This window comes from Dermacentor variabilis, chromosome 7, assembly GCF_050947875.1.
Source record: "Dermacentor variabilis isolate Ectoservices chromosome 7, ASM5094787v1, whole genome shotgun sequence".
Classification (NCBI taxonomy): domain Eukaryota; kingdom Metazoa; phylum Arthropoda; class Arachnida; order Ixodida; family Ixodidae; genus Dermacentor; species Dermacentor variabilis.
Window position 1 is genome coordinate 15,280,803 of NC_134574.1, and position 15,188 is coordinate 15,295,990.

General features: G+C 46.4%; 1 protein-coding gene across 7 annotated transcripts in view; it reads right to left on the minus strand.

The window, feature by feature from the left end:
- brun (trafficking protein particle complex subunit brun) overlaps positions 1 to 15,188 on the minus strand; it is a 747,330-nt gene that overhangs the window by 299,424 nt on the left and 432,718 nt on the right. For all 7 annotated transcript variants that reach the window (XR_012829487.1, XM_075698272.1, XM_075698271.1 and 4 more), the window contains exon 15: positions 11,921 to 12,006. Coding sequence is in view for 6 of the 7 variants with exons in the window: in XM_075698272.1 (XP_075554387.1) it covers positions 11,921 to 12,006 (86 nt within the window). In the remaining variant the exon portion in view is untranslated. The remainder of the gene's footprint in view (positions 1 to 11,920; positions 12,007 to 15,188) is intronic.

Below are 15,188 nucleotides of genomic sequence, written 5' to 3' on the forward strand. Positions count from 1 at the left end.
TTCCCGTTACACTCACATGTTCTTAACACGTGTTCACGTGTTACACTCACAAAAGAACACTCACGTGTTCTTTTGTTTTAGAGCCATCAGTGTAATATTTCATGTTATTTTGATATTTGTCCTGAAGTGCACGGAATTCTTGTATAATGTGTTCATGCGGTGGGGTGTCTCTTTTCTTTAGATGTGCTAACGTCCAGTCACATAACTGTGTGAAATCGTACCGCCGGGGCAACTATTGTGTTTTTTTGGCAATCTGGAGGACTTCATGAGGAATGTCATAATCCCGATGATATTGCTCATATGTACCACAGGACAAGTGGCCTAATCATGTTCAGTTTATTTGTATAGTGTAAGTGTGAGTTGCATTGTGTGAGGATATTGTAGAATATGTGTTGCAGTAATGACTGAATTCTGAGTATGTAAGAAAAAGTGAGTAATGCTCTGCGCTGCTGTAATGAGGGTTCATTACACTCAACGTATAAATTTTGAATAGGTGATGTTCTATAGGCACCACTTGCCAGTCGCAGTCCAAGGTTATGTACTGGATCAAGTCGTTGGATATAGGACTGTCTGGCTGAGCCGTAAACCACGGAGGCGTAGTTTAAAAGGCTACGCACAAGGGACCACTAAATACGTAAAAGAGATGTTCGGTCGGAACCCCAGTGCTTATAAGATAACACTTTGAGGATATTCAGTGCTTCATTTGCCTTAATCTTTAGTGTTTTAATGTGGGCAAGGAAGTTTAGATTTTTGTCAAAGATTATTCCCAAGAATTTATATTCTTGTTTCACTGGCAGCGCGACATCATTCAATTTTAAATCTATGTCTAAGTACAACCCTCATTTTTGTGAGAATAGCACTGTAACAGTTTTTTTAGTAGAGAAGCGGAAGCCATTTTTTTCAGCCCACTCCATTAGTTTATTTATTGTTATCTGGAGCTGCCTTTCACATGTTGGTAATTTTGAGGCACGGCACACTATTTGCAGATCATCGACGTATATGGAGTGCATAAAAGAGGGGGGAATGACTTTGTTCATAGAGTTCATTTTTACTATAAAGATTGTTGTGCTTAGTACGCAACTTTGTGGCACACCATTTTCCTGGATAAATGTGTGCGAGAGCACAGTGCCTAGACGGATTTGGAATGTTCTGTTGGACATAAAATCAGCGAGACAGTTTAGCATTTTGCCATGGATTCCTAATGCGGCGAGGTCACGTAAGATTCCAAATCTCCACGTGGTGTCATACGCTTTTTCTAGATCGAAGAACACTGTCAGGCAGTGCTGTTTGTGTAAAAATGCTTCAAGTATTTCGTGTTCAAGTCAGATGAGGTGGTCCGTTGTTGAACACCCTTTTTATACCCACACTAATGAAAATGAATAATGTTCCGTATATCAAGCGTAAAGGTTAATCTTGCATTTACGACACTTTCGTATGATTTCGTCAAACAGCTTGTCAGGGCAACGGGTCGAAAGCTGCTTGGGCATGTGGGGGACTTATTTGTTTTTAAAAAAGTCACAACTATTGAGTTTTTCCAACCTTTTGGCATGATTCCAGATTCAAATACTCTGTTGAAAAATATAAGGAGAGCATCAGCAGATGCTTGGGACAGGTGTGCGAGCATGGAATGATGAATCCGGTCAGGACCTACTGCAGTTTTCTTGCCAGCACAGAGAACCCTGTTAAGTTCTTGTACCGTGAATGGAGCGTTGTATTCGTCCCTTGACATACAAGCAGTTGGTAGCTTCTCCTTTTCAGCTGACAGTTTGCATTTTAAAAACGTGTTTGAATAATTAGCCGAGCTAGAGATGTTATAAATATGTTCCCCAAGTATATTCGCTTGTTCTTGTAATGTTGTCTGAGTGCCTGAAGGTGTAAGTATGGGTATCGTGTACGATGAGTAGTCCCCCTTAAACATCCTGACCTGTTCCCACATCCTTTTGGATGTGACGGTGCTATTAATTGTAGATGTATATTTCTGCCAAGACAACTTTTCCGCCTGTCTCCGAATGTATCGAACTTTCGCTTTGGCTTGTTTAAAATTTAAGAAGTTGTTATGTGTTGGGTACCTGCGTAAGATTCCCCAGGCCTTATTTTGCAGCTTTTTTGCTATGGTGCACTCGTGTGTCCACCAAGGATTTAGCTTTTTCCGAACAACGCCAGAAGATTGTGGAATGGCCTTTTCAGCTGCAGAAATAATACAGTTAGTAAATTTTTCATTAATTTCGTCAATGCTTAAGTCTGTTAAAATAAGCTCCTCCAGCCTAGCACTTTCTGTGAAAACAGACCAGTCTGCCATTTGTAATTTCCAATGGCACGGTTTGAGAGATATAATACGCAGTGTTGAGGTGAGGTTGATTATAGCAGGTAGATTATCACTGCCATATGAAGTCTCCAGTACATCCCATTTAATATCGGTAAAAATGTCCGGAGAGCAAAATGCTAAATCAAGGCAGCTAAAATTACGTGAACTCGGTGAAAAATGAGTTGGCGCATCTGAATTCAAAAGACAGATTTGTTAGCCAAAATAAAGTCTTCAATAAGTTGTCCTCTTTGGTCATTCTTATCGCTGCCCCAAAGAGTGCAATGAGCATTAAAATTTCCAACTAAAACAAAAGGCTTTAGCAGCTGGTCAATTAAATTTTCCAGATCTCGAGTTGTGAAATGGCTATGGGCAGGAATGTACAATGAACAGATGGTGATAGTCTTAAACGACAAAACGGTGACAGCTACTGCCTCGTACAGAGTATTTAATAAAACATTCCGTGTGGGGATGCCATCTCAGACGACAATAGCAACACTTCCTGATAGACGACTGGAGTGCTAGCGGTATTTTCTTACGACAGTAAAACTTTTAAGAAAATGTGTATGTTTGGGTCCTAGGTTCGTTTCTTGGAGGCAAAATGCTACTGGTGATAACTTATTTATAATGTCTTTGATGTCACTTAGATTGTGAATTATGCCTCCGCAATTCCATTGAATGATGAAAGCCATCTTTTTGGAATTGAAAAAAACTTACTTATGGGTGTGAGCTTACAAGTTGTAGGTGACGTGTATTAAAAAGCTGATTACTCTTATGAATGGCGGTAACCGTTCAGGTTACCTTTCCCTTTCTCAGTGGAGTTACAATATGTTTCTCCTTTTGGGAGCACTCCAAGGAGCACAGGTCTTCTGGCGTCAATGACGCCGGGGTTTTCGGATAGATCTCCATCGCCTTTTCCGAGGCACTGGATGATCGAGATTCAGGCGCCGAGATGCGCATCTCGGGCCGTGGGGTACAGTTCAACTTTGGGCCCTGTGGCACTGTGGTCTGCCGGCCCGTCTTCGATGATGGAGCAGCACTGGGCCTGCAGCCACCAAGGGGGCGGTTGAAGTTTCTGCAGGAGTACCGGACATGGACCCTGTAGACTCCCGAGACCGGTGTGGTGCTGCCCCCTGCCGCGTCACACTGGCATAGCTTACTTGAGGTAAGTGCACTAGCCTTATCCTCGCTTGATAGAATGAGATCTTTTCCTTTTCCTTTACAGTTATTGCGATTATTTATTTTTCTCTTTTCCAGCAAGAGCAGCTCCGTGAGTAAGCTGGATGATGCCCCTTGCAATTTACACATTGTGCAGGAGCACTGCAGTTGTCAGATGGATGGTCATTGGCACTACACTTCGCGCATGTTTCCTTTCCTCTGCATGATTGTGATGCATGTCCAAATCTCTGGCACTTGAAGCACCGCCTCGGGTTCGGTATGTATGGTTGGACGTTTATCTTCAGGTAGCCCGCGTCGACTGAACTCGGCACAATACTAGAACCAAATGTGAGTATTACGTGTTTTGTGGGGATCTGTTGGTCGTTTCCTCAAAATGTTATCCTTCGTACCTTGATTACATTTTGCTCCTGGAATCCCTCAAGGAGCTCTTCATCACTGAGGTTCAAGAAATCTTCTGATATTAATCCTCTGCTGGTGTAGAGCGTGCGATGTGGGGAGATTATGACATTAATGTCACCGATACTTGTGAGTTCACCGATTTTTCCGACTTCATCTTTCTTTGTCAGTTCGAGGAGGAGGTCTCCGCTTGCCATCTTTGATGCTTTGTAGCTTCATCCAATCATGTTTGATAGGCATTTGGATACTAAGAAAGGCAATAGTTTTCTAATTGTTGTGCTGCCTTCACTGTGAAGGACATGGAACTTTGGAAAGGTGTCATGGTTTGGTTTTAATAGGACCTGAAATGTTGCTTTGGTGCGCCCTAGTTTTTGAGGGCGATCTTGGAGGGGAGGAAAAGCGTTTGCCATGTAAACACTGGAAAATTCGGCGGCAATGGTAGCTACCCACCACCGAGCCCAATTAAGGGATGCTACTAGGTCAGGAACAATACCTGCAGTCACCAGCCATGCATCACCGCTATAACTTAATATATATAGATACCCAAAACTGGATATATTGACGCAAAATAAGTTTGCACGTGATGACACGGGACCCTTAAGGCGAGAACGACGAAGTTCGTGGTTGCGCGCGTGCTCTCCGAGGACCAGCCATCGCAAAAAGGCAGACGTTTCTTTGCCAATCTGTCGGTGGTAAACTGTTTTAGTTGTAATAGCTGGGTGACATTTCTGGTGGAGGTGCTGGGTACAGTCGATGTTAAGATCTCCGGAGCATACCCCAGACCTAAACCCGGCGAGTAGTTCAGCCGAGCTTACCCCTGTGCACGTACGTGTCAGCCGACGTCTCCAGGGGCTCCAGCCACAGCACGGTCTGCTACCCGAACGAACTAGAATGACGAACCAACCACCTCCTGCCACTCCTGCAGCATTGCACGTTGTCGTCAATCACATCCAGACGCCGAATCTGTTCCAGGGAAGTGCTTCAGAGAACGTCGAAGACTGGCTTGACCATCTTGACCGGGTTGCCAACCTCAACGACTGGAACCACGAGTGTAAGCTACGCTACGTGTACTTTGCTCTTGAGGATTCCGCGAAAACATGGTTTGAGAAACCACGAGGCGACAGTGACGTCATGGGAAGAATTTCGTAGACAGTTCCTCAATGCCTTCGCCAGGGTGGATAGAAAGGAGAGGGCGGAGTTAGCGTTGGAGGCAAGAATTCAAGGCCCGAATGAGTGAGTAACGACGTACATAGAAGACATGAATCGACTTTTCAGACGTGCAGACCCTTCTATGACTGAAACAAAGAAGGTGCGCCATCTCATGCGCGGCGTCAAAGAGGAAATCTTTGCTGGGCTCATTCGAAATCCGACGACGACACTTGCAGAGCTCTATGACGAAACCACTACTATGGAAAAGGCCCTTCAACAACAGGCCAAGCAAAACAACTGCGACGCCATGATTTCAAGGGAGCTCTCTGCCGTTACCCTCGGTAACGACATTGGCGCCTTGCGGGAACTCATCAGGGCTGTCGTCAAGGAGGAACTGCAGAAGATGCAGATGACCACTGCCCCTGTGGGACAACTTTCCATTGCGGAAATGGTGCGTGCCGAGGTCCGACAGGCCATCCATATTCCTGGACAGTACGAGGCACCACAGCAGGGGCCGCACGCCAAAATGAGTTACGCTGAAGCAGTACGTCGTCCGCCACCCTCAAGTGCGTGCAGCATGGTACACCCCACTCAACAAATGGACGTAAGCTTCAGGGCGCCTCGCAGCCCACCGCACACCGCCGAAGCAAGGACTAGGAAGAGCGACGTCTGGCGCACCACAGACTACAAGCCCCTTTGTTTTCATTGTGGCGAAGCTGGACACATCTGCAGAATGTGTCCTTATCGTCATGTGGGGCTCCGTGGATTCTCGCCGAATGCACCTCGTCCACGACCTTGTGAGCGGCCGCCGGAAATAGAGAGTTTTGTCGCGAATTGTCGCAATGTTGATCAGCGATGGCAGGAGCCCCGTTCGTCGTCTCCTGCTCGTTACAGGTCACTATCACCAAGTCAAGCCATTACTCGCGGCGCTCTGAGATGCCGCTCGCCTAGTCCAATGGGTCGGAAAAACTGAGTTCAGCGACCTCCGGAGGTGAGGCCGCTGACGACGACCGTACGCAAGATCCTCCACTACGACGACAATAACGAAAACAGAACGATGCAGACGTACAGATGATGTCGAACACCTTACGAGAGGTAGTAACGTCGACCATTCCCGTCACCATAGACGACAAAGAAATAACGGCGTTAATCGACACTGGAGCGGACACCTCAGTTATGAGCATGGACCTTGCCTGCAAGCTGAAGAAAGTTTCTACCAAGTGGACTGGGTCGCAGATTCACACTGCAGGAGGCCATCTGCTAACCCCGGTAGGAAGATGCACAGCGCAAGTGAGCATTCGTGGGTTTACATACCTCGGAGATTTTGTTATCCTCCCAAGGGACCTAATTCTGGGCATGGACTTTCTGCAGGCTAATGGAGCTGTGATTAACTTACAAAAGTTGCAGGTAACGTTTTCGACGGCGCAGGCCTTAGCAGGGAGCAGCACTTACGACACGTATGTCAACGCCTTGAGGATTGTTGACGAGAACATCACGGTGCCGCCAAGGAGCAGCGTATTGACCCTCGTCACCTGCGACACATCAACGGCTATGAGGGTATTGCTGAGGCAAATATCCCGCTGCTGCTTGAAAGACACATCTGCATCACCCAGGGCCTTGTTCGAATGCAGCATAAGTGCTCGCAAGTTTTGTTGACAAACTTCAGCCATAAGTATCAGCACGTCCCTCAAGGTACAGCTGTGGCATTCCTGAATGACATTGCTGACTTCTCCGACATTGGCACATTACAAGTGACTTCACCGGACGCAACAACTCACGCCAGCCTGAGTACCCACGTCCACATTAATGCTGACTTAGCAGATGTACAGAAGGATAAGCTGCTGGGCCTACTGACAGCATTCTCCGGCTGTTTCTCCACGAAATCCAAAGTCCAGCGCACTTCTGTTACGCAACACCGGATCGTTACAGAGGAGTCGGCGCGGCCTGTTCATCAGCATCCGTATCGCGTGTCACCTATGGAGCGGGAGGCAATTAAGCGTCAAGTTCAAGAAATGCTAAATGATGACGTCATCCAGCCGTCGACAAGTCCGTGGGCATCGCCTGTCGTACTAGTAAAAAAGAAAGACAACACACTCCGCTTCTGCGTTGACTACAGACGGCTTAACCGAGTCAACAAACGTGACGTTTACCCCCCTGCCACGGATCGATGACACTTTGGACCGTCTGCATCATGCTCAGTTCTTTACTTCGTTAGACCTAAAGTCAGGCTACTGGCAAATCGAAGTGGACGAGCGTGACCGTGACAAAACCGTCTTCGTGACTCCTGATGGGCTGTACGAATTTAAAGTGCTGCCTTTCGATCTCTGTTCCGCTCCTGCTACGTTTCAACGAATGATGGACACTATACTCATTGAACTAAAGTGGCAGACGTGTCTAGTGTACCCAGACGACGTTGTTGTGTTTTCCAGCACGTTCGATGAACATCTCGCCCGGCTACGAAGTGTCCTTACCGCAATACGCAAGGCCAACCTCACCATCAAGCCTGAAAAATGTTACTTTGGCTTCCAGGAACTCAAGTTTCTAGGCCACGTGGTCAGCTCCAAAGGAGTACGACCAGACCCAGAAAAACTCGCTGCCATTGCCGAGTTTCCTCGTCCTAAAGACAAAAATGATGTTCAGCGGTGCCTGGGCCTCTGCGCTTACTACCGTCGTTTCGTTGAAGGCTTCTCAAGGATTGCTGAACCAGTCACGAGACTGACGCGACAAGATGTGCCCTTTGCGTGGACGGAAGACCAACAGCAGGCCTTCACCGAATTGCGTAAACGCCTTCAATCCGCAAAGTGCTGGCGCATTTTGATGACACCGCGGCAACTGAAATACACACCGACACCAGCAATGTAGGACTCGGGGCCGTTCTGGTTCAATGGCAAGATGGTGCAGAACGTGTAATTGTGTATGCGAGTCATAGTCTGACAAAAGCAGAAGCTAATTATTCAACGACCAAAAAAGAATGCTTAGCAGTCGTGTGGGCCATCAGCAAGTTCCGACCCTACTTATACGGCCGGCCATTTCGAGCGATCAGTGATCACCACTCGCTCTGCTGGCTTGCCAATCTATGAGACCTGTCAGGTCGCCTTGCTCGTTGGAGCCTCCACCTCCAGGAATACGACATAACTGTTGTCTACAGATCCGGCCATAAGCATAGCGATGCTGACTGCTTGTCACATTCTCCTATTTCCTTGACATCTGCCAACTTGGAGCTAGATTTGCCATTTCTTGGTGTCATCGACGTGGTGCACATGGCTGACTATCAATGTGCAGACTCCGAGCTGCTTCCAGTCATCCGATATCTCGAGGGAGCTGACGTTGTTGTCCCACGCCCACTTTCACGAGGATTGACGTCGTACTGCCTGCGAAACGATGTCCTGTACAAGAAAAATTTTGAGAACAGCCAGGAAACGTTCCTTCTCGTCGTCCCGATGGTACTGCGCGAGGAAGTTTTACAGGCGTGTCATGACGATCTCTGTGCCGGCCACTTAGGCTTCGCGAGGACATTAGTGGGTATACGGCAAAAATATTATTGGCCACACCTATTTTCGTCGGTTCAGCGCTATGTGCGAATGTGCCGTGACTGTCAGAGGCGTAAAGTTCCACCCGTCAAGCCTGCCGGCCTCCTTCAGCCTTTGGATCCGCCTCCGGCGCCATTCCAGCAAGTGGCAATGGACCTTTTTGGGCCGTTCCCCACGTCATCCTTGCAAAATAAGTGGATAATCGTGGCAACTGACTATTTAACTCGCTATGCGGAGACAAAAGCTGTGCCACGGGGAACTTCTGCTGAAGTCACCATCTTTTCCATCCACAACATCGTGCTTCGGCACGGTGCACCCGCCATACTCATTACTGACCGCGGTGCAGCGTTTACAGCAGGGTTATTGCAACAAGTCGTCACACTGACGCACACCGAACACAGAAAGACCACAGCCTATCATACCCAAACTAATGGCTTAACAGAGCGCCTAAACAGAACATTAGCCGACATGCTCTCCATGTACATTGATGTGGAACACAAAACATGGGATGAAATTTTGCCATACGTCACATTTGCTTACAATACCGCTGTGCAGGAGACCACCGAGTTGACACCATTCGAGCTTGTTTAAGGACGTCGCGTTATAACCCCCTTAGACGCCATGCTCCCGGTAGACCATGGAGCCACAAGGAATGACACCACTGAAGATTTCGTCGAGAAAGCCGAGGAAGCTCACCAGCTTGCTCGGAATCGCATCCACACCCAGCAGACTACCGACGCCTACCGTTACAACCAGACCCGACAGAATGTCCAGTACTTACCAGGCGACCGCGTGTGGGTGTGGACACCTATCCGACACCGTGGGCTCTCAGAGAAATTGTTGCGCCGCTATTTCGGACCCTATGAAGCTGTACGCCGCCTCAGTGATGTGAACTATGAGGTGGTGCCTCAAAGCTCTGATCCTGGTTCGAACTGACGCCGTCCCCGTGCTGAAGTCGTCCACGTAGTACGGATGAAGCCGTACTACGCACGCGAGGGATAAGCAACCCTCACAAACCACTTCAGCATTGTGTACATTCCTGTATGTTTCTTTTTGTCTTTTCATGTTGGCACTCTTGCCCATAGTGCGTGCCCGGTGCCCTTGAAGCGACCGGGCCAGTCGCTTTTGAGAGGGGAGCAACGAAGCAAAATAAGTTTGCACGTGATGACACGGGACCCTTAAGGCGAGAACCACGCAGTTCGTGGTTGCGCGCGTGCTCTCCGAGGACCAGCCATTGCAAGAAGGCAGACGTTTCTTTGCCAATCTGTCGGTGGTAAACTGTTTTAGTTGTAATAGCTGGGTGACAATATTACACCCGGTTATTAACCCTTTCCGCCAGGAAATACAAAAGTAATACGAAGTGAAGAGAAGACAGGAAAGATGGAAAAGTGGGGGAGAAAGACGAAGATTGGAGAGGAAGACAGGAAAAGGCGACTGCCGATTTCCTCCACGTGGGTCAGTCTGGAGGTGCTGTCTATGTGAAGCCGAGGCCAAAGAGGTGTGTTGCCCCCACTGGGGGGCCTTAAAGGTCCAAACACCCAGCATCGACTCAACCCCCCGGATTCCCCTCTCCTCAGACACAGCTAAGGTGCGCACGACTACACGCGGGAGGGTCCAACTCTCGTGTGCTCGGGTACGCGGTGTCGCAACACACCAAACGCCTGCTGATGCAGACGTCCTGCAGGGAAAATGCCTGAACACTCGAAGTGTTTTTTCATGGCTTCCAATGCTTTCTTTCTGAAGGTCTCATTAGGGAGTACCATGAATGCACCTTCTTTGTCAGATGTGAGCAACGTCAGGTGGTGGTCTAGAAAATAAGAGATGACCTTTTGCAAACTGGCTTTCTTGCCACCTCGGTGACGCTCTTGTGCCCCAGTCAGGCAGTCAACACTGTTGGATATACAACGGCTCTTTTCCTGCTCATACAGCCTCTCAGCAACACTGCGCACATTGGCCAACATGCAAAGTTGGCTCGACGCTGTACCTTGTCCCCTTTCGCAAGGTGCACTCCATGTCCAGGGGGACAGAGGCTCTCGCTAAGTGACTGAGCTGACTGACAATTTCATCTTGCTTCTTGATGGAATTTGCCATCTGACTTCATGCCAATACCATTCAGTTCGCTGTGCAGTGTGTCATCGAAGCTCTTGAAGCCCGCACTATCCAATCACAGGGTTTGTCCTTCCATGTAAAAGATTCTAAGCCAGTCTTGGTGGTGTCTCACCTGCCTCCAGCATAACACAGCAGCACAATAGAAAGCTGTTGTCACGACTTCCAAGAATGCCTTGACTGTCAAATTCAGAGGCTAACTGCAGCGGGTTTTCCTGCATAAGAGCTTAAGGCAGTAGCTGAGAGCTTACATATAAAGCTTAAAAGGAAAAACAAAGGTATCCGGAAATCTGACAGAAACAAGAAAAGTTCATGTGATGCCTTATACTAATAAAATGTCGCACAATATCAAAAAAGTCGCTAGGCGACATGGTGTACAATTATTGTTTTCCACTCTATGTAAGCTGTCAGGACTGTGCATGCGTGTTGAAAATGCTGGAAAGAAGAAAGAAGCCTGAAAAACCAAGCATGTGAACAAATACATTAAGTGCGCGAGACATGTTATCTACAAAATCCCGATTAAGTGTGGTAAGGTCTATATTGGCCAAACAGGCCGATGCGTCAATGACCGGATGCGCGAGCATGGTGCGTTGACAAATTCTCAAGGAGCTGGTCGCCTGGCTTTTCATTGCCGTCACTGCGACTGTGCACCACTTTTTGAAAATGCGGCGATTCTTGGCAGGAACAGGATGAAAACCGAAAGGAAAATACTTGAGGCGTTTTATACCAGTATACAAGAGGAAGGAAAATGCATCAGTGTTCCTTCTATCTCTATGAGCGATAAAGAGATAGTTTTTCTAAAAGGCTGAATTTAAAGATGTGGTAGTTAAGGCAAAATGTTGTGTTCATCAATTTAAAGAATTTGTACCTTGCTAAGAGCATTGCACATGCGTTAACGGTTTTGATGTTCGAGGGTTGATCCGTGTTTTCAAATATGTCTCAGTTGATAGTCCAGAGTTGTGGTGTCTCTTCTTTCCGTCTTGTTTGCGTCTAAATTTTTTTGCTGGTTTTCTCAAGTTCATTTTAGAAGTGCATATGTTAGAAACCTAATCATACAGTTGTGCATCCATATTTTGGATTATACCGAGAGACATTTATTTCTTATAAATGACTGGAGATGTTCTTGCTATGCCTGGAAGTGCCTGAGTTCGTGATGCTTAGCCATCAAATCGACGACCTTCTCTGGTAACTTTACCGATGACTGGAAAAATAAGCGCAAATATTTGAGCTGAGCTCTTTGCAGCCCCGATATGCTCACCACGATCCAGCTTGGTTTGTAGGCTCAGCTCCAGCATCTCGATTGGCTCAGCTCCAGAGTTGGTTATGGTCAGCATGCACTGGCGCCTGCACCACAGCACTCATCAGCTTCACTTGAACCACCGTTTATTGGGTATTCTTCAGTAGGCAGGTACAACAAATACTGAGCCACCCATAAAAGAAGAGGAGCTTCACAATGAACTGACTATTAGGCTCAAGAGCATTTTACAATGCTTCTACTGAGCCGGTGTAATGTTCAAAACAACAGTTTTGCAATACAGTTAGGAACAATGTGCTCACACTTGTGCGTGCTTGTCGTCAGTGGGCAACACAAAAATGAACAAATACTTAAACTGGATGCTGACCGAATAGAACTTGTTGCTCAGATGGCTGGTCCTCAATGCTTAGAGAAAGATATTGTGCAAGAACAGACAAGGGTAGAGACTGGGGAATTAATTTTACTTCATTGAGCCTCATCAGTATGAGCACACTGGTGCAATCTCAACAGCCTCGTGCTGTTGCACAGTATCTAAGAATGCTAACTGCTTGAATATGACTTGAATATACAGCATTTAAATCCTGTCAAACTACAACAGACATGTAGTTAGCAATGCGAGTATAAATGACCCAAGAGCAACACTTATGGCCACATCACAAATGCCTCAAGTTACGACACAATACAGTCAACGACCAACTTTCCGGACGCAATTTGGATACCTTTGCAACACCACCATGGACCCCATAGAGTCCTTGTACAATAACGCTCTAAGTTTCGGATGCAAAAACCCTTTGCTGTCCGATTTCGTAGGCATACTTGAATCTGGCACGAAATAAACTTCTTGAAAAGAGAAAAGAATAAAGAAGACAGTGAAGCACTGAAGTGCCAACAGTGAAGTGTTGGCACTTCACTCTCTTTTTTTGTTCTGTTCCTTTCATGAAATGTATTTCGTACCATGTTCAAGTATACCTAGGAAATGTAAGCACCACCTTTCCCAAGGAGAAATACTTTTGGAACACCTTTGCCATCTCATTTTCCGGATTTCTTGTAATGACTACAGGTTTGGAACAGCATTGTTGAAGCTACCATCACCACCATTTGGATTATCTTGCAGCCTTGAACAGATGCTCTCACTCACAGATCTGCTAGCAGCCATAGCCACCTCCGCTGCAACGCTAGGCCTACCTGCTTTGACGATCACTACCAAGTTTGTTGCTGCTCAGTGCCGTGTTTTATTGAAAATTCGCCGTTGTCAGACTCCACCATTGTAAACCTTGCCAATGGCTTCGAAGCTCAGAAAGCATGACGCATTGCATAATGCTGGTTCCAGAAAGTCAGCTTTGCCGCAATACAGCAGCGGTCGCAGTAGCTTAAGCTAAGCATTGCAGTGAAGAATACTAAGGGTGGGAAGGCGAAATTGTTACGGCACACAGTATGTATTCATGCACTTGACACTTCCCAGGCGGTGCGTCGGATGGTGATGATGAATCCCCTTTGAAACGGAGTAGTGACAAATAGGCACCTAGCCTGCTTGAGTTACTGAGGTATGCAATACATGCTTCTCACCATAGCATTATTTTGTATACATATCTCTCTAGTATTTTTTTTCTCCTCAATACTTCTGTACCCACCTTGTACTGCTACCTATGCCTGTAGCGGATCTTGTCGTATCAATCTCTTCCCTGTTTTTTTCTACCAATACTCCAAACGTCTCTTGCTTATCTCAACTGCTGACTAGTTGATGCCCTTCTGTCCACATTAAATCAAAGCACTTCTTGGAAGGTGCACATTACCTATCGGTCTCACTGGTTGAATACCTTTGCATTCCATTAGGATGTGTTGAGTGGTCTCTGGGGTTTTTGCTGAAGCACACACATGCCTCATCTTGTCACAAATATTTGCTTCAGTATGTTTTCATCCTTAGGCAACCAGCTCGAGCCTCAAATAGCAAGGCACTGAGTGCCCTTTGTGTTATGCACATTTTCCCTCCTAATTTCTTCTCATTCCTACAAATTTAATCTCCATGGTCCTTTTTGTTTCCATGCTTTGAATCCAATTAACTGTCTTTGTTTCTCTCACTTTCTTTTTGATGACTCCTGGTTGTCTATTTACAGCTCCTGTACTTGGTTGCCAACTTTCTTGACCTCTTCCTCTATTCTTTCACGCTTTTCAAGTACAGATAGCTGTGCACTGTAGCTGCCCATTTATTTTCATCCATGTTCCTGAGTCTTCCTTCAAAACTAATTTTGCTCTGTGCTTTTCCGACTTCAAAATAGACCCAAGCCATGTCACCCTGCAATGCCTCACTGGTGGTTTTACTATGGACTCCCAAAGCCAACCAGCCTACCTATCTTTGGTTAATTTGCAATCCCTACAAGATATCCGATTTTAAGCATAAAATAGTATTTGCGAATGTTAGCGCTGGCACGTCTTTACAATCTTTTCCAGATTCCACGCACCACCACATATTTATTGTGGCCCCACAATGCTCTGTGTTTCAGTATTGCAGCATTACAGGAAGCATTCCAAGGAAGCAGTTAAACGAGTGAGCACAATCAGCAGTCAGATGGAGGAAGGTGGTGGGGAGGGGCACTGGTCTCCCCGCCATTATAGTTTTCTAAGCTAAGCTTTGCCATCCCCCTATTTGGATTTTTTCATGTAACCCGGTTATAACAATTATCGGTTATAACAATGGAATTTTCGTGGCACTTGAATATAAGCGGGTTCGACTGCAAACAGATAATTTCTACAGAAGCTGATGCTAAGCATGGATAGCGCACAGATCTCTATGAGCTGACATGATGACTTCACTGCAGCCGAATTCCGAATACTGCATACGAGATGAGGACAGCTATATGTGCTTGTTGATATGTCTTTTTGCAATTTGCGGTAGCGCAGGCAGAATGATAAACATAAACGGCACAAGAGACAACGGTGAATGACCAGCTGTGACAGCTGTTTGAGTCGCCATGCATACTTGCACTAAACTTTAGGAAATTCTGTTGCGCTCTCCAAAACAAATTTAAACTTCAAAGCATTTTTGAATTATAAAACATGTATTATTAGGTCCAATTAAAGTCTGGTGAATAGCATTGTAAAGCACAGGTACTTTTATTACATTGAAAAAATCATGTGGTGTTTGCGGCAAAATCTGGCAGCAAGCAAGCCTGGTCGTTATACCAGCTGCATTGTTAAAACTGCAATCGTGTGAAATAAGCCCTCTAAATATCACAATCAATTTTTCGCACTCCAATTGCAGCATGTGAAACAG